Below are 20281 nucleotides of genomic sequence, written 5' to 3'. Positions count from 1 at the left end.
TTGTAGAAAAGTGTGATCTAGGAAATGCTTTATAAGTATTATTCTTGCTCTGCCATTTGAATAATTGCCTTTGCTGAATTATGGAATATTATGACTGATTCTTAAGGAGATGAATACCAATGGGAGTTTGTGAGTTGGTGCTAGGAGGATAGTCACCTAGCAGGTTACCATTAGAACACTGAAAGTAGTAACATTTACTCCTTTGCAGTTCAGAAATTGCCAGTGTCAATGGGAGTTGGAAGAGTCAACCCAGAGTACTATAAAAATTTCTCTGAGTCCCAAAGAGGTTAAGCCAAGGTAGGGCCTATAACTTCAAGTTTATTATTCTTTTCACTGATACATATTGCTTCCCCTAATGAAAGGAAGTAACTTTTGTATATAACATCCCTTGAACTAGTACTATATACCTTTTGGTTTAGTCATTACAATCATGTCTGAGACTTTGTGATTCCATTTGGGGTTTTCTTGGCAAAGATAATGGAGCAATGTGCTATCACCTACTCCAGCCCATTTTACAGATGAGGAAACTGAGGCAAACAAGTTTAAGTGACTTGCCCAGGGTCACATGGCTTGTAGGTATCTGAGGCCACATTTTAACTCAGATGTCCTTAACTCCAGGTCTAACTATTCAAGTCACCACCTACCTACTCATATATAAGAATAGGACCTAGATATTCAGACTTCCCCCTCTTAACCCTAATTCCAATTAGAATGTACTCATTGCCCAACCTAGGAAGAGCTGATCAGAAAACATGCTACTTTATATGGCCCGGCATAGCTACAGATACAAATTGCATATTTTTAAAATGAACAATTCCAAGTAGTATTTGGATCAGTCAGAAATAATAAACCTCCCCAGGATTTGTCAATAGTTATAAAATAAAGCTGGACAGCTAGTCAGATTGAGTTGATTTATTTACTAGCTTAGTCTATAGCACTACTAAAAAAATGCTAACAGCATTATAGGCAAGTTGATTGCTAATTAGCAGAAATCTACAATAAGTCTATGCTCTAGGGTTTAGGCCAATCAGAAGTCATTCTGATTCTCCAACTTCAATTACATAAAATGATTAAGCTCAGATCTCTCATTTGGCATAATTAACAGAGCAGCCATAATTCAACACTGGTGTGGGATTAAACCCTGTTGTTTTGAAAATAAGTGGCTCAGATTGCCTATGCCCAAATATTTTTTTTCTTAAAACTTGGCATTTATGTTATAGGCAGAGATCTCCTTCTTGGGATAATATCCTATTCCAGTGACTTTTTTCCCCCTCAGATGAAGTAAAAGATGAATTTGCCTTAGATGGTTTAACACAATAAAAAGCCAACTTTTTAAATATCCTGGTTGGTAAAACTAAATTTGAGCAATGGAATTTTTCTCTATGCAGAAAAATCATATGGATTTACCTATTATTTAGGTCAAATGTGGGGGAGAAATTCAGTGCAGCTAAAAACACTCTCATTTTCTCAGCATCAGTGAAGAGGGGAGGTGGCAGGTCCTTAAGGTCATACTCTTGACCCCCAAACTCTCTAAAGTCCTGGGACTGTGTGGGGCACAGACCAAGCTTTTGTGTATCTTTGCTGCACTTTCTGCCAGGAAGTCAGTAGGCTTAATAGTAAAGAACATGCTACCTTCCTCTTTTTTCTCTCGGTGGGACTCGTTTTGATCCAATCTTAGAGGAAAGCCAAGGTTAAACTACAGAATGAATAAGGGGATCAGATTGCTGATTTTCTTTCTCTCGCTCCCATCCTGCCTCCCTCTTCTTTTCCCCTCACGTGACTCTGGAATCTTGGCCAAAGCTCTTTGAGTCCTGAGTCCATTTTCACACTAAGGGAGGAAAAAAAGGGGAGGGGGGAAGGAAGAAAGGGAAAGAAGAGGAAGGAGAGGGAGAGAAAAGAAAGAGAGAAGGAGGAGGGGAAGAAGAGGAGGGAGAAAGAGAGACTGTCTTCCAAAGTGGGAAATGTAGATGGTTCGACATCTACACGTCTTTTTGGGCAGCGCGTTCCCAAGCGCGCTAGACTTCCTAGATGGCGCTCACTCTCTGGGCTTCTCTTTGCCTTTGTAAATCTTCCCCCATGTGCATTTAAAAATTATGGCTCCCGTACTGCCTCTAGATCCACTCAGCAGTGGAGGTGGCTGAAACTCGGCGGTGGTTTCTGTGCGGCACTGTCCTGGAGGAGCTGGGGGAGCGGGTCGCGCCGCCCCAGCCCTTCCACAGCACGTACAGCTGGGGCAAGACTGGGGTGCCAGCTTGAAGAGTGTGTGCGCGTGAGTGTGGGAGCGCACGCACGCGCGCGTGGGAGGGGGCCCCCCCGGAGGTAGCCAGGAGCACCTCCCCCAGGTTCTCCAGGAACTGGGAAGCCGGTGGCGGCGGGGGGTTTTAGTTGGAGCTCGGGAGCCGCCCGCGGCTGCAGGAGAAAGTTTGCAACCAGCCGGGGCGGCGTGGCTGTCTCCCCAGCTCCCGGGGCTCGCTACTTCGTTCGCTCTCCAGCCTGCTGGGCTGCCGCGGGCTGCGGTCTTCGCGCAGCCTCCCCCTCTCCCTCCCTCGCTTGCTCGCTCTACGTAGCGCCCACGTAGGGTGTCAAGCGAAGTTTAAAAAGCTAGCCCGCAGGAGAGCGGCGCGGCGCAGCCGGGGGATCTCCATCGCCAGCGGGAGCGAAGCGGAGAGGAGAAGGCAGGGCGACTCTCCCCGGCTGGAGATGAACCGCGGCTGAGGCTCAACTCCCGGCTCGCGGAGCTGCAGCAGGGGCGCGGGATCGATGGCAGCCTTTGGTCTGCGAGCCCGGCTCTAAGCGTCCCCGTGAGGCTGCGGACATCCCCGGCTCCTTGGAGCAGCTCGGTTGCCTGCACCCCGAAGGGCTCCGCGCCCCCCGAGCTCTCTCTCCCTCCTTGCCGGGCGTCAGCACGGGCTCCGGCCGCCCTAGCCATGGAGTACCTGCGAGTGTGGCTCGGCGTTTCGTTCGCCTTGGCGGAATTCACTCCCTTGCCTTCCGTGCGCACTGGAGGTGAGTGCGGGGGGCTCCCCCGCTAAACCACCCTGAATGAGTTGGAAGAGGTTGAGGCTGGCGACGGATAGGGGGTGTTTTTGGGGAGGGGTAGAGGTGGGCCTGGAGGGAGCTCCCTTACACTGAAAAACCTTTTCCCTGCTGCTTCTGCATTCTCATCACGCTCCCCGAAAAAAGCCCCGCGTGCATTTTGGACGGGTGGGGAGGTTGCTCAGTAATTTGGCACCTTCCCTTCTCCCCTGAAAGGAAGCTTAAAGATGGGGAGAGGGCTGGTGTTAGTGGGGGGATGCTCTTGTGAAATAATCACACTGGTGGCAAGAAAGGGATCCTTGAAACTGCACTATTCTGAATGGAAGCTCCTTGAAGACAGGAGCCTTTTCACTTTTGTCTTGGTGTCTCTCGCACCTAGCCCGATAGTTGGTACCTAGAAGGCGCATAATACCTGCCTATGAAATGCTCGTAGAGTTGTCAGAGGAGCGCTTCCGCAGATTCCACCTATTAAGCAGATACCTGGTTTCCTTTTCTTTTAGAGTTCAGGCGCGGGTCCAGAACAATTAGAAAAATCTTAAAAACTGCCCAAGGGCAGACCTAGCTCGACCCTCTGTTCCCGCAGCCGGGGTGGGTCGGAGTAGACTTAGATCCCCTTTCTCCGCTTGGGCTCGGGGTGTCTAGCCTAGGCGTCTGATTTCCAGCCTCGAGGCGGCGGTCCCCTAGGCTGTGCGGGTGAGGGAGAGCCTAACCCTGCGCGGGGAATAGTGTCCCGAGATATCAAAAGCTTTCCACTCCCTGCTGGAGAAATAAAGACTGAGCCGCGGTTGGGGGGAGAGGGCGGGTAAGGAGAGCTGGTCGATGGGGTGGTCGAGCTGGCAGAAACTTAGCCAAACCGGCTTCTCCAAGCTCGGGGAGTGCTTGCACTTGGGAAGAGGGGGATGGGAGCAGGCGGCTTTGCAAGCTGAATTCCTTAGCTCCCGGGCTTCCCATTCATTATTCATTCTGCTGCGGGCGGGCGGGGAATTCACCTGCTGGTGCCACGGAGGGGGCTAACCCGGGCAGGTGGAACCGGGCCACCCCAGAGGCGGGGTCTTCAGCACTTCTACAGGTGGTGCAAGTAAAGCCCCCTTCTTGGGCTCTCGAATGTAACCCCCTGAGCTGAGCCGGGCTGGGGGAAAGGAACAGTCACTTGTAGTAAGGTCACTGGGTCAGAGGCCGGCTGGAGGGTAGGAAGTGGAGAAGGTCTGGGGGAGTCAGGGCGGAATTCTTGGACCTTTAGTTAAACAGAATCGCAAACATTTAAATGGCCATGGAGAAGTAAGTGGACGTGTTATTATTCTAGTCTTACTCGGCGGCGAGTCACTGCAAGCTTTTCTTTAGGTCATTCATTACCCAGCCCCAATCAATAACCAGGGCTCGGGCAGAACACTCATGTGAATAAAGGGAGTTCCGGGTGGATGAGAAATGACCCCTTCTTTGGATCACAGGATTATAGATCTGTTGTTATAGACTTCACGTGCCATTTAGTCCAACGCAACCCCCACCCCCATTTTACAGATGCCCACTAGAAGTGAATTAAGCCCCCTTTCGACCATATGAAACATCAGTCATTAAACATTTATTATTTGCTAGGTACTGGGGTGTATATAAAACTAATCTGCCCTCCTGGAGCTTTTACATTTTAACAAGGATTAAAAAAAAATCCAATACTTTGAAGGAAGAGAAATTACTCCGAGACCTGTTATTTTAGACACACCCACTTAGTCTAGAAAGTAATTTCTTTTTGTCGGGGTGCGTTGAAGGATCAGCATTTCACCAACCTGGATTCCTTTTCTTTGGGAACTCCTCAATTCCTCCCCCACCCCCCAACCCCAAGCTTAAATGACTTGTTTCTGGAATGCAAATCCTGCTTCTGTTCTGGAGAAGCCGCCTCCATTTTTACTGCCCTCGGGCCTTTACTTAGAGGCTTCCATTAGTTTCTTTAGGTTGCTTTTTCCTGAAGAAATAGCTTTTCGGTGTTTAGAGGGAATGAAATTGATTCACTTAAACATCGAGCTGTTGAGTTGGGCATTTGCTGTGACAAAGGAGGCACTCCAAAGATGAAAATGTAATTATAGAAGATACTAGGAGCAAAGTGTAATTTTGGATTTTACTCATAGTGACAACTTATCTTTAGAATCAAACGTAGGAATATCACAATGTCTTTCAACCTTTGGTCATTGGACTATTTCCCCCCTTTCTCACCCCCACCAAAAATCTTCTCCCTCCTTATCTCAGCCTCCTGGTTTCCTTTTTGTTCCAGCAAAAACACACAGAAAGCCTTTCCCAATCCTCCTTAATTCTAGTACTAGGTCAGCTAGGTGATACAAGTGAGTAGAGCACCAGCTCTGGAGTCAGGAGAACCTGAATTCAAATTCGACCCCAGACATTTACTAGCTGAGCAAATTCTCAATCCTGGACGAGTCACTTAATCCCGTTTTCCTCCTGGGGGGAAAAGTTCTAGTGCATTCTGGGGATTATTTCCAATTTATTTTGTATATAACTTGTTAATATTTACTGTTTGCATGTTATCTTCCCCCATTAGATTGTGAGCTCCTGGAGGTAAGGGATTTTTTTTTTTTTTTTTTTTTTTGCCTGACTGTGCATCTTCTTCTTCTTTTTTTTTATTTTTTTTATTTTTTTTTTTTTTTATTTAATAGCCTTTTATTTACAGGATATATGCATGGGTAACTTTACAGCATGACTGGTGCATCTTCAAAGCTTAGTACAGAGCTTGGGAAATAATAGGTTTTTAATGAATGTTTACTGACAGTACTGGTAGGAACACCAGACCCTAACACTTCCATAGACAAGTTCTCTAAACCCCATCTGTGTCCTCATCTGTAAAATGGGGCTAATCATATTGGTACTAACTCTCTTAAGGCTGTTATGAAGTGAATGCTTTTAAAACCTTTGAAGGTTTCTAGAAGGGCAAGTGGTTGTTCTTAATTAACTGCAAAATGATGGGGTTGGACTAATTGATCTCCAAGGTGGTTTCCATCTGTAAGTCTTGTGTTTCTTACTATGTTATGTCAGCTGGTTTTTTTTTTTTTCCTTTTTTCTTTTTTGGCACTCATAATAATAGCATCTACCTCCCAGGATGGTTGTGAGGTCAAATGAGGCACAATTGCCTGACACATAGTAAATTCTATATAAATGTTAGCTATTATTATTATTATTATTAGCAGAAATATAGGATCTGTTGTGCAATATGATTTTCTTCATTTTACAGATGGGGAAACTGAGGCTTAAAGAGAAATGACTTGCTTAAGAAATATATGGTAATAAATGGCAGGAATACATTTAAAGCCAGATCTTTAAAGTCTAAGTTTAGTGCTGTCTTCTTTGCAGCACTTAGGATCCTCTAAAACCTCTGCCCAACAAGAGAGTGTATATTTTGTGCAGAGTTAATATTGCCAGATTTAATAGGTCTTTGGGATCTTCCAGAATTATATTTCTTTTTTATAAGATTCTTTGGAAACCTACTCTACCTGGAAAGAAAATGAATGCTAGCCATGAATTCATCTGAGAAATATAGAATGATAGAATTATAAAGGTGTAAGGGGTTAAGAAATCAACACCACACTCCCTGGAACAAGGGCCAGCTAGTGGTGCAGTGGATAGAGCACCAGCCCTGAAGTCAGTAGGACCAGAGTTCAAATCTGGTTTCAGACATTTAACACTTCCTAGCTGTGTGACCCTGGGCAAGTCACTTATTCCCAATTGCCTCAGGGAAAAAAGAAAATAGAGCCTGAAGCTGGCAACATTAACCTCCTTTCAAAGACTTCTAGGGATGGGGAACTCTTTACTTTTCAAAGCAGCCCATTTTGTGACACTGAGAGTCACTTCTTTGAGTTTATTTTCTTCCCCTGTAAAATGGGGTTTAAAGTGGCACCTATTATTGGGAGATGCAAATAAGCTAGAGTTGGTTGTTAGAATATATATTTTTTTGTATTAAACTGAATTCTATCTCCCCGTAGCTTTCACTCATTGGTCCTATGGATCTTTGTTGTTGTTGTTGTTGTTGCTTCCTCAGACCAAGGAAGAAGTCTAATCCCTTGTAATATTGAGCAGAACCAATTAAATTCTTATCACTGTCCCTTATTTTCAAAATATTTTTCATATTTCCTATTGCCTGAACACAGTGATATCTAGAGTTTGAAGTCCAAATCTTAGTATACTTAAAGGTAACTGGGTGCAGTCACTCAGTCTATCCTTTAACAGGTGATGTAAATTTCCATATCATTCTATCATTTTCTTTGAAAAAACTAGCAACTAAATTCCTAATCTCACTGCCTCCCTGCCCTCCTTAGCCCCACAAGAGCAAGGTTAAGAATAAGAATATAAAAATGCCAAAAATTAAAGACAGAAGTAAAAGCTTTTTCAAGTCTTACAAATAGCCCCGTGGGCTACTTGAAAATGGAGAATGCCATATTTATATTTTATAATGATACTCTATCATATTCTATTACATTAAGCTCAGTTGCAGCATAAAAATTACACTAATCTTCTATAGCATTGTAATTTATAGGTAATTGCAACTTTCTCATTCTAAATTATATCTTCATTTTAAAGAAAAAGTGCATTTCTAAAAGCAAATACTTAGTCAATGTTCTTTCACATTACTCTAGATTGCGAAACTAATTTAGTACTAGCTTGTGAAAAGTTAATGATATCTCATAAGGAGGATTCCACTGGTAAACTTGATTTGCCTCTATAACGCTAAAACTTCAATCCTAGCCATTCTACTGAGAAATGTCTTGTTCCCTTGCCTTAAAACAAAAGGAAGGAAAGGTGGTTGTCTGTAGATTCCCGAAATCTTTAGGATAAGTAGCAATTCTTTTTTTTTTTTTTTTAATTTAATAGCCTTTTATTTACAGGTTATATGCATGGGTAACTTTACAGCATTAACAATTACCAAACCTCTTGTTCCAATTTTTCACCTCTTACCCTCCCATCCCCTCCCCTAGATGGCAGGATGACCAGTAGATGTTAAATACATTAAAATATAAATTAGATACACAATAAGTATACATGACCAAAACGTTATTTTGCTTTACAAAAAGAATCAGACTTTGAAATATTGTATAATTAGCTTGTGAAGGAAATCAAAAATGCAGGTGGGCATAGATATAGGGATTGGGAATTCAATGTAATGGTTTTTAGTCATCTCCGAGTTCTTTCTCTGGGCATAGCTGGTTCAGTTCATTACTGCTCCATTGGAAATGATTTGGTTGATCTCGTTGCTGAGGATGGCCTGGTCCATCAGAACTGGTCATCATATAGTATTGTTGTTGAAGTATATAATGATCTCCTGGTCCTGCTCATTTCACTCAGCATCAGTTCGTGTAAGTCTCTCCAGGCCTTTCTGAAATCATCCTGTTGATTGTGGTATAGATAGAGTTTGAATATACCACAATAAATATACCACAATTTATTCAGCCATTCTCCAACTGATAGACATCCATTCAGTTTCCAGTTTCTAGCCACTACAAAAAGGGCTGCCACAAACATTCGTGCACATACAGGTCCCTTTCCCTTCTTTATAATCTCTTTGGGATATAAGCCCAGTAGTAACACTGCTGGATCAAAGGGTATGCACAGTTTGATAACTTTTTGAGCATAGTTCCAAACTACTCTCCAAAATGGTTGGATTCGTTCACAACTCCACCAACAGTGCATCAATGTCCCAGTTTTCCCACATCCCCTCCAACAATCATCATTATTTTTTCCTGTCATCTTAGCCAATCTGACAGGTGTGTAGTGGTATCCTAGAGTTGTCTTAATTTGCATTTCTCTGATTAATAATGACTTGGAGCATCTTTTCATATGATTAGAAATAGTTTCAATTTCTTCATCTGAGAATTGTCTGTTCATATCCTTTGACCATTTTTCAATTGGAGAATGGCTTAAGTAGCAATTCTTAAATCGTGATTTGAGGATTCTTTGAGGTCTTTTTAAAGGAGGCCATGAGATTTTCATTACAATATTAAGATATTTAAATTTCCAATACTATAACTGTTGATAGATAAAACCAACACAAATAAAAGTTCTTTATGGGGGCAAGTTTTTAATAATTTTTAAGAGACCAAAAATTTGACAATTCATTTTAAGAAGGCCGAGCCAGTTGGGATCAAGGAGATTGAATTAGGTGAAGAGTCAGTGTTGTCTCTTCCTCATGAGACCATTCCTCAAGGGAGTTTTGATATGCCATTGAGAAGCAGCTTGATCCAGTGGAAAGAGGGTAAGCTTTGGAGTCAAAGTCTGAATTTAGATCTTGCTTCTATGTTCTGTACTGAGCTTGACTAAGGTCAATACACTGGTAGTTTAGTTTTGATATTAAAACAAAATGAGATGCTTCTAGTTCATTCAACAGAAACAGAAGAAGATTTAGTGAGTTATAGCAGGAAAATATTCCATCAGGATTAGTAGCAAGGCCATCTCTGAGTTGCTTAAGCTGAAAGAATTTTCCTTGTTTGAATTGTTCATCATGGTCCACCAAGCCAAGTATCAAAACATGCCTGGAGTTCCTCATGGCTATTTTGTACTCAAGTGACCAAGAAGTGTTGTCAATGTCTGAGTCTTCAATCGCCAGAGCAATCATGTCTTGAGGATGATTTCAGCACCTTTTAAGAAAAGAAAAGGGATTAGAATATTGCTTTCACTACATTTTATTAATTCCCAAGTCATGTTGGAAGTCACCTCTCTGATCTCAGAGTTTCTTCTAGTTCTGAATTTCTGGTGCTATGAACTTTTGTTTTTTAATTTCATGGTTTTTTAAAAAAAAGCTTAAATGAAGATTCATGCACAATTGCTCTGAAGAATGTAGTTAGCTATTCAGGTTACTTTCTTGTTAGTTGATGAATGAGGTAGAGTTGCTAGGACTGAGAGGGAGATTACTTCTGTATTGGTTGGCTCATGGATTGCTATTACGATGGAGCCTTCCATTCATAAATATGGATGTTTCTCTGAAGGAAAACTTTGGGGAGGAAAACTTGTCAAAAGCCTGTGCAGCAAGTCTCAGAGAAGCAACTTCATTAGCTGGTGAGGATGCTGCTTTTGCAAAGTATATACAAAATGTAAGGTTACTTCCTGAGGTCACTTGAATTTTCTGCCATTACTGTCTTTAAAAAGCCCTCTATTTGCATCTCTCTTTCTCCTTTTCTTTTGAGGAAGTTTCATTTTTCATTTTGCTCTGCAAAATTTTTTTTAAAAAATTTATTCTATTTTATTTTTAATATATGGAATAAAACAAGACTTTCCATAACATAGTATAATAAAAAAGATGATTGCTCATGAAACTGCAAATCTCTTATGTACAATTTGCTCTTCCTTTTAAATATATAATAAAGTTATCATGAAAATTTCATTTTTCTTCTATTTTTCTTTCCTCACCTCACTCTAAAGATGGTTACCATTAGACACAAATATGTATTTAAATATATGTATATATGTATGTGTGTGTACTTATATATGTATATATACATATGTATATATGTGTACAATCTGTAATAACTCTCTTTTGTCCTTCCCTTTTACCCTCAAGGTTATACAAAGGTAGAAAGACCTAACTTCAGAAAGAGACCATATCCTTTACATTGGTGGAGGAGTGTAATCAAGAAAATGAGTATGAGGATAAGGGAATAAAGGGCATCTTAGGGGTGGAAAGAAATCTCCAACCTCTCTGTTTTATTCACGAAGAAACAGGGCCAGTGAATTTGGGTCTTGTTCAAAGTCACACAAGAAAGAAACAGCAAACCCAAGTCAAAATTTGACTCCAAATAAAGTGATTTTATTTTTTTTGCCTTAATATGCTGTAAGTCTTAATGCAGCCTCTCCTCTGATTTGCTAGTTCCTCCCAGAACCTCACTTTAAGGAAGGCATCCAAGCCATCCATGCCTTCTTTCCTGATTTTCTGGATTTTTTCTTCAATAACTCCTGTTTAGTATCTTCTCTACCATCCCTCTACACCTCCCTTCAGAATTCTTTTTTTTTCTTTGAGGTGGGTCAATTGGGTTTAAATAACTTGCTTAGGTCACACAGTTAGAAAATAAGTATTTTAGGAGGATTTGAATTTAGGATCTCTTGACTCTATGACTGCTACTCTATTCACTGCACCATCTAACTACCTCCTAAACTTCCTTTTATGAATCTTCCTCCATTAGAGCAAAAGCTTTTTGAAGCAGGGACTCTTTTTCTGTTTGTATTTATATCTTCAGGGCTCAGCACTTAACAGGTGCTTGTTGCCTTGACATAAATCAATGAATGAAAAACTGATGCCAGATCTGACGTTCCTGCCCCTAAATGTCCTGGGTTCTGAATATTGCATTTTATTCTCAAAAAAAAAGTATGCCTCAAACCTGCAGCCAATTTATACAAATTAAGTTTGTAGAATAACAATGCTTCAAATTCTCTTCCTCGTTTCATTTCTGATCTAACCATCAACATTGGACTGAACAGGATTGCTACAGCTTTGAATGACTATTGGAATGTTAATACATTGTCTTAAATATACTGAGGAACGCTTAAAGTAGCACAAAATGAGACAGAAATAGCAAGTCTAAAAGTAGGCACAGTCCATTATTTGTAGGCGTGGGGTGGAGAAGCAGCATGGCTAGCATCCTCTTGGTCCATCTTTCTATTAGAGAAAAAGTAAAATGGAAGAAATCTCCATGTTGATATCACCAATTCCATTCCATCATCTCAGATGGTTCTTGGAGCATGTCCATGGTTTTTTATGGCTCTCCATTGTCATGGGGAAACTGCAGTGATTGTACAGAACCCACAAGGGCAGAGGTGTGGAAGGTCCAGCTGGGATGCTGTTTTGGCTCCAACCACCATCATTCTCTTCACATCTATTGATGTTAAATCTTCTTATCTTTCCTATCTCCTTCTTGGCTTCTAAAACAGGTCCTTCCCAAGGTCAGGGTTAAAGGTACTCTGATTAGTGATGTTTTCACTTTAAGTCTGAAAATCCCTTAAGAGTTTATGAAAACACTGGGAAAAGTCTCCTTTCTCTTTCCACAAGTCTTTTGGTTGAGCACAAGCAGATACTTTAGGTTAATAAGGTAGAAACTATGGGAGAATTGTTCTTTTCTGCCTTCTGTCCTGAATTTTGACTTGAATCTTGATAAATGTTTTATGTAATTTAGGTAATATACTAAAAGACTTATCAAGGGAGAAGAAATTAGGTTATAGACATCAGCAAGCATTTATCAAGTATGTATTATGGGGTTCTGGTTCCAACAACTATCATTTTCTCCATATTCTCCAATGTCAAGTCTTATGCTTCCCATCTCCTTGGCTTCTAAATATAGGTCCTTCCTAAGGTCAGGGTTAAAAGTACTCTGATTAGTTATGTTTACAATACTGGGAACTAAGGATAAAAGGACAAAAGTGGAACAATTCATACCATGAAAGAGCTCACATTCTATTGTAGAGAGAGGAAGGGGGAATGAAACAGATGTACATAAGATGAATGTCTTCTCATTTCTCTCTCCAAGGAGGACAAAGCCAGTGATAGTTAATCACTCATTCACTCAATAAGTATTTGATTCAGTGCCTCTTCTGTGTCAGGCACTGTGCTAAGTGTAAGGGATTGAAAGAGGGGGGTCCATTCAACAATGGAGTGGGGAATGGGACAAATTATGATAGACTTCCTGTAGGAGGGGGTATGAGTTGAGCATTGAAAGAGGCTAGATGGAAATGAATAAATTCATTCTGTACATGGATAGTCTCTGCAAAGACACTAAGATAGGACTTACTGCTTTCCTTTGAGGGAATAGCAAGTTGGTCATTTTCTTTGGAATGTAGACTGTATGCGTAATGTAAAATGTATGAACTTGGAGTGGTAGAGTGGAACCGTATTGTTTGTGGACAGCTTTAAATCCAAACACAGGATTTTATATTTTATATTAAGGACTATTAATAGGGAGCCATTGGAAATTCTGGAGCAGGAGAATGAAATAGTCAAATTTGAGCTTTAGAAGTATTAGTATAGTGGTTTTGTGAGAATTGAATTGGAGAGGGACCAATTAGGAAGCTAGTGCATATGTGCTTGGAAAATATATGAATACAAATGACTGTTTCTTTTGAAAATAGTTACATTGTTTTTATATACAAAAGATACCTTTCTCTTTTAATTTTATTTATCCAGAGATAAAATCTGTTCTGGTATGAGCTGAATATACATAATGAATTTCTTTTTGTGTTAGGGAGAGTGTTTGACAAAAATCTCAGAAAATACACTAAGTTTCTGTAGTCAGGAGCTTTAGGTTTGCATCCCAGCTCTGTCTTCTATTGTCTTAGAGGCCTTCAAACAAATTATTCAGTGAGTCTAGATTTCTTTACCTGTTGAATCCCTCTCCTAATTGGCTTGGGTGCTCTGACCTACTCAGTTTTTGAGCTGAGTCCATTTGCCCTTCCTTAGGCAATCTGACAGCATCTTGCTCCCAGGAATTACCATATTGATACCAGACCAAGTGTAGATATCCAGTTATCAGAGCCCACTTGCAATTCAAGAACTCTCGATCTCAAGAGATGGGCCAGATTTAGTCTCTCTAGGAGCTTGGATTTTGGGCATAATCCCATGTCCACTTGGGATGTTTTTGTTTAATTGTTTTCCTTTGTCACAAGGGAGAACTCATTCTGAGGAGTGAGTGAGAAATGACAAGAGATATAAGCAAAATGCATTTAAAATATTTATTGTGTGAAGCTCTTTAGTAGACACTGTGGGGAAATACCAAGAAGTAAATAACAATGAAGATGATGATGATGATAATAATAATAATAATAATAAAGTCAGCATTTAATGGCACTTTGAGATTTGCTAAATGGCTTATAAATATTGTCTCTTTTATTCTCAAAATCATCCTTGGTGTTCTTATTCTCCCCATTTTATGAACAAGGCAACTGAGGCAGAGAAAAATGAAATGACTTACACAGTGCCACACAACTCATATCTGAGATAGGATTTGAGTTTAAATCTTTTTGACTCCATTACTCCATCCATTGTGCCACTTTATAGTCATATTTGATACAGTCCCTGCTCTTAAGTTGCTTATTTTATAGTTGCAGAGATAAGACATGCATGGGGAATATAGAAATGATATGAAATACTGCAAAAAATGGTGAGTAATCACCAATGGATTGTTGAATTTAGAGGAGAATGCCAGTGGCCTGTTATTGGGGAATGGAGGTAGAGGATCATATTTAAATTGGAGGAAGGGAAGACCATTCTAGGCTTTAGGAATGACCTTAGTGAGGTTCAAGGGAAAGGTTCAAGGATATATTTAGGGGATGGAGAGTCTATTAAATCTCTGGTTTCCAGAGTAGTGTTCTTGTGTACAAGTAATGAGACACGAGGCTGGCAAGGTAGGCTGGGAGCCAGTCTTGGCAGCTTTTCTGAATTAATACAGAGGAAATTTTATAGTGTATTTATGGCATGCTATTATAAATGAACTTGTTGAAAAATGTGAAAAATGAATTTTAATGACAATTTTGTAGGGGTCAAGATATGTGGAAGTAGAAGATAGTAAGAAGGTATGGCTCCAGAGGAAAGAGTTTACTATCAAACCCATTAATTCTCTGTATTCTGTGCTGATGCAGTGTCTGTTGCTATGTAATGCATATCTTTTAATTCTTTGTTTTGTTTTTATCCAACAGGTGCTTGTGTCTTCCAGGGCTCATTGTTTTTGGTAGGTCATTTTTAATATACTTGGTCTGTTTATTTTGTGAGTAAAATAATTTCTGAAGGCTAGTCGGTGAAACAGTTGACCTTCTTAATATGCATATTTTCATCTGCTGTTTGAATATTATCTGCTATCCCGACACATTCATACTCATTTCCCTAGGGAATACAATCCACTGGAAATGAAATTCACTGCCCTTTTTTTCTTTGCATTCTAAAGTGGCCATGTTGCATTCTTTCAGTCACATAGAGGAAATAAAATCCTCATATTGATGTCAGATTCAAATTAGGGTACAATTTGTTCACCCTCCAGTTGGATTGGTATTTCCCCATCCATTCTCATTCTAGTACCTTCCCAGTCTCTTTTAATTCTAGTGCCTTTTGTTTATTATCTCCTACTTGTCCCTATTTGTTTGGATATATTTGTTTGCTTATTTACCCATTAGATTGTGAGTTCCTCAAAAGTAGGGACTGTTTCTGTTCCCCCCCTTTTTGTACCCTTAGCATTTTGCATAATGACTAGTATATGGGAGATGCTTAATGGTGGTTGTTATTGATTTGTTCTGAAAGAATACCAAAATGACATTAATGTGTTACATTCAAGATATGATGTCCCACTGTGGCTGATCAGACCAATATGAGTTGGAATGCTCTGCCACAGATTGGACATAGTCTCATGAGCACCAGGGCAGATTCTCTAACTTTATGCATCTCGTGTTTCTTCTGAACCAATTCAATTCTGCTTTGCTCATAGAGCACAGCACCTTCTCTGATGAGAGCATGCCATACTGAGCGATCTTGTGTCAGTGGTAGTTAGAGCACTGGCCCTGAAATAAGGAGAGCCTGAGTTCAAATCCAGCTTCTGGCAAGTCAGTTAATCCTGATTGCCTTAAAATTAAAAAAAAATATATATCTATTTGACTTTAGGAGATGCTTAATAGATAGTTGCTGACTGATCCTTTTTGAAATGGAACATTGAAATTGTCAAGATTTGGAGGATTTTAGGGACTATATCATAAAGTTTTGTGGTGGTACATTTGTTCAGTTGTTTTTCAGTTATGTCCAACTTTTTGTGACCCTATTTGTTTTTTTTTTTTTATTTGCAAAGAAATTAAAGTGATTTTACATTTTACAGATGAGGATACTGAGATTACATAAATTGACCAAGGTGATATAGCTAGGAAGTGTCTGAAGCCATGTTAGAACTCATGAAGATGAGTCTTTCTGATTCCAGACTTGCTATTAATAGTCCTAAAGTCTTATCTACAAATATTAATTTTATACTTTGGAAACTTTGCTATCTAGAGCGTTATTCATAGAGAATCTAGTAACAATGATTTGGATCAAATAATAATAAAAAATAAAAGCTATCATTCACATGGCACTTTAAATATAACCTTATCCAATCCTCACAGTCTTGTGAGAATTCCCACTTTATAGAAGAGCAAATTGAGGCTGAGAGAGCTTCTGACTTGTCCATGATCACAAAGTAACTAAAGAAAAATTTGTGCTCAAATCTTCTTCTGGGAAATCTGGTGCATTTGTTCCCATTAATAATATACTAGACTAAATTAAGTGTGAATAATAATAAACCATGTTGCGGATCACTGTTACTTTTGTCTTCTGAAACTGTAATAAAGTTGATCTGAAATACTAGGTAAAATATTAGTCATTTCAAATGTTACTATTGATTTTTTAAAATGTTACATTTTAAATCATCTTTGGTGTTGGAATAGAATATTTTCTATTTGGGTAGAATATTTTACATCTAAGAGCCTAGAAAAAACTAGCAATATTCTTGGAGTTAAACTTTACACAATGTAATAATTTCTCTGGGGATGGAGATTATAAATGAATGAAAGAAAAGCATTTATTAAAGATTTAATATGCTAAGCACTGTGCTAATTGATGGATATATGAGTAGAAGAATTTGTCTTCTTTTAACTGTCTTACAAAGAAGGAAACCGAGTCTCAGATATAAAGAAAATTGCTTTAAGTCATATACTTTGTTTTTAGCATTGAATGAAAGCTTTTTGACTGTCTTTTATGTTTTACTTTGGGAATATATTTTTGTATGTTTGAACATGGGAGTTAATGTTTTTTCTGGGTATTGCATTTACATAAAACAAAGGAACCATGGCATTAAGATTTGATTCAGCAGAAGTTAATAAAGGGGTTGGGGAAGGGAGTCATTTCCCCCTATTTTGGCCTCTTTTCAAATTTTCTCTGAAACTTAATCTGTGTTGGGAATAGACAGCTTATTTTTAAAGACTAATTTGAAGGACCACCTTCAATTCAAGTCAGCAGACATGTATCATGTGTTTATTATGTACAAAACATCTTGAGTCAAGATTCTGTCTCTCAAACCTTCCCTAGAGCAGGGGAGGTGATTAAATGTTGTTTTTCAAAGGACTCTGTCTGGGATGAAGGCTTCGTGCTAAGGGGAAAGTGATGAGGTTATTTGGCATATCAACAAAGCAAGTGATCAAGCCTAGTAGGTGTTGTGTCTAGATAAAGTTGAAAAGGAGATTTTCCAAGGATAATAAATCCCACAGAAGGGCAACTGTATATTATCCAAAACAACTTAGGATGAAGAGAGGAAGTGCTATATTCTTTTTGGTCTTGTGGAAAGAGAAATAGGAACTCGGATCAAAACCGTGACTAGCTATCATTCCACAGGATTCATGATGAAACACACTTCCATTGCTGCCCCAGTGTTGCCAACCCACCCATGAGAAAACCTTGTCTCTTCATAGAGACAATGGACTCAGATTTTAGATTGAGAAATTTTTCTGGATATGGCTAATGTGAGAATTTGTTTTGCTTGACTCTTATGTGTATAATAGGAGTTTGGTTTTCTTGATTTTAGTTATGGGAGGGGGACTGTGGGAGAGAGAGAAAACATTACCTTTTGAAAATAAGATTTAAGAAAAAAGATCAATCCTTGCTACTACAAATATGGACTTTGGTTTCTTAGGGTCAAAATATTAGCAATGTAGAGAGTCTTTCTACCTATTTGCATGATAATGCATAATTATTAAGTTTTATACTTACATAGACATATTTGATTTTAAAAAAATATTTCCCTCCTACTTACATAGAAAAACACTCTTCAACATTTGTTGAAATTGTCCTCAGTGAGAAAGCAATTTAATATAGGTTATACATGTATAGTCATGCAAAATGACATTGCTATATTAATCACATAGATGTTATTTTTGAGATAGTCAGGTTTACTTGGTGAGAAAGGGAAGGGAAGAAACATTTATTACATTACATGACCATTTTATGATCTCATTTTATCATAGGGATGCAGTAAAGGGCTCCTTCACTTAAAGGAGATATTGAACAGAAGAAAATGTATAAAGTTGGAAAACTTGAGAATGAATTGGTGGATTTTTCCAAGTCATCAGAATTTTAAACCAATTAATAAACTTAACTGATCTGGGTCTTTTTGTTTAATAATTTATCAATTAGGTAGTTATCAATCAACTACTATGTGCTAGGCACCAAAGGAACTAAAAAAAAAATCCTTGTCCTAAAGGACTTAAGTTTCTATTGAAAGAACACAATATGAAAATTAAATACAAGCTAATTCCAGGTATGAGAAAAATCCTGAATGAAGCTCCACAAGGTAGATGTGATATTCTGAACCAGGAAATAGTAGCTCGGATGGGGGAAAGGAGTACTGTCTATATATCTTACATATTTTTTCTTCATGTTGTCCATTGTTTGCCCCACATGGCCCACTTACTCAAGTAGTTGAGGTGTTTCTTGGTTTTATTTGACTGGCTAAATATTGGGGTATAGGGAGTAGAGGAGATTCTAATGGTGTCTTTTGTTCTAACCATGGTCACCATATGACCAATCTCATTTTTATTTTCCTTTGTTTATTTCCTTGATGGCTTCCTTTATATTGCTTTTTCTTTGTGATTCCTTGAGTGTTATAGTGTGTCCATATCACTGTTTTCCATTGCCCTTTTGAGTAATCCCTAATTCCACCATTTCAGAGACTGTTGAATTCCATGAAGAATAACCATATAGTGATACTAATGAATGAGATTTCCCATTTTTTCATTCAACTGAATATCACACGCTGAACAATGAGATTTTTTTTTCCTATGTGGGTGCTTAGACTAAGTTGTTTAGTGTGAGGATAACCTGTTTATGAAACAAAGAAAAATTTAAAATTGTCCTCAGTCCTACTCTTTCTTTTGCTTCTCTAGGGAAGATCACAGAATGTCAGAGAATGTTGAGAATCACAGTTAGAAAATTATCACTAAGTTATCATGATTTTTCTTTTCTAAAGGCAATAATGCATAGTTGTTGTGTATAAGAAAAACTTCTTCAAGCCTAGATGAGACTGACTGAATATAGCTCCTTTTTTCTTTCTGCCCTCTTTGCCCTACTCACTCTGCCCCAGGAATGCTCCTTGAAAGGATCTTAGCCTGGCACATTTTTTGGCAACATGTAGATCCAGATGGAGGGAAGTAGGCACTGTGAACCTCAGGTGGTTTGGCTTGTCCATGTATTTCATACATCCTACATGAGTCATATGCTCTAATCTCCTATTGGGTACCCAGATTTTGAAATAATTTGAAAGAGAAGAGAAAGGCAAAAGATTTTGTGTCTTCTTTTGCAAATAATGCTTGAATTTTAATGAGTTTTTATTTTTGTCCATTTTTCAGTGTTAGAAGCAGATGTTTCAAGCTACCTAATAAATTTCTTATCTTTTTGTTGTGGAATTAGAAGATGCTTCCCAGGCAGCAAGCTGTATTAATTACTTACGCTGTGCTTTTCATGAACATGAATGTTAGTTTTCTTCTCAAGCTGTGCGCTAGCCTTTTTTTAGTCTGTTAACATTTCTTCCAGGTTCAGTTTCCCTAGAAAATAGTCCTGTACCTTAATGTCCTGTGGTTTTTCCTCTCTTTTGAAGGCATTTACTTACATGAATGTTTACCATGTTTTATTTACTTTTTAAATTTACTTTTAAACATACATTTAGTATCTCAGATATTATATGTTGTTGATAATAATTTAATTATAAGCTCAACAAGGAAATTTTTTAAGGTCATAGGAGACAGTATTTGAGCTGGAATGGATCTTAGTGATTATTTGGTCCAAAGATTCTCTCTTATCTTTCTTGTGTCATGAATTCCTTCTGGCAGTCTGGTGATGTCCATGGACCCTTCATTAGGATAATGTTTTTAAATGCATGCAACTAAATACATAGACTTACAAAGGAAAGTAAAGGTTAATGAAAATAAAGATTTTTTTCCTCATTCAAGTTTATAGACTCCCTGAAATTTATCTAGCCTTCTTTAAAACTGAGGCTCAGATGATGTGCTTAATACTGCACAAGTAGAACCAGTATTCCCATCTATGTTCTCAGTTCCCAAATCAATGCTTTCCCCATTCCCCACGCTGCCTAGTTTTTAGAATTTTAATGAGAACTACCTAAAGAAGGTCTCCCTTGTACAAGGAATGGATTTGAAAATTTCATGAGTGGCATTTTGATTCAGAGAGAGTGCTGAACTAGGACTGAAAATGTGGTAA

At 38.9% G+C, this 20281-nt stretch overlaps 1 protein-coding gene across 1 annotated transcript in view; it reads left to right on the top strand.

The window, feature by feature from the left end:
• Positions 1-1967: 1967 nt before the first annotated feature.
• The window catches only part of FRAS1 (Fraser extracellular matrix complex subunit 1), a 483962-nt gene continuing 465648 nt past the window's right edge, over positions 1968-20281 (top strand). Inside the window, exons 1-2 of the mRNA XM_012552056.2 lie at positions 1968-3006; positions 14701-14732. Coding sequence (XP_012407510.1) covers positions 2928-3006; positions 14701-14732 — 111 coding nt within the window. The 5' untranslated portion in view covers positions 1968-2927. The remainder of the gene's footprint in view (positions 3007-14700; positions 14733-20281) is intronic.

The sequence above is a fragment of the Sarcophilus harrisii genome, chromosome 6 (assembly GCF_902635505.1).
Source record: "Sarcophilus harrisii chromosome 6, mSarHar1.11, whole genome shotgun sequence".
Lineage (NCBI taxonomy): Eukaryota > Metazoa > Chordata > Mammalia > Dasyuromorphia > Dasyuridae > Sarcophilus > Sarcophilus harrisii.
This window is presented reverse-complemented; position numbering and strand designations above follow the sequence as displayed.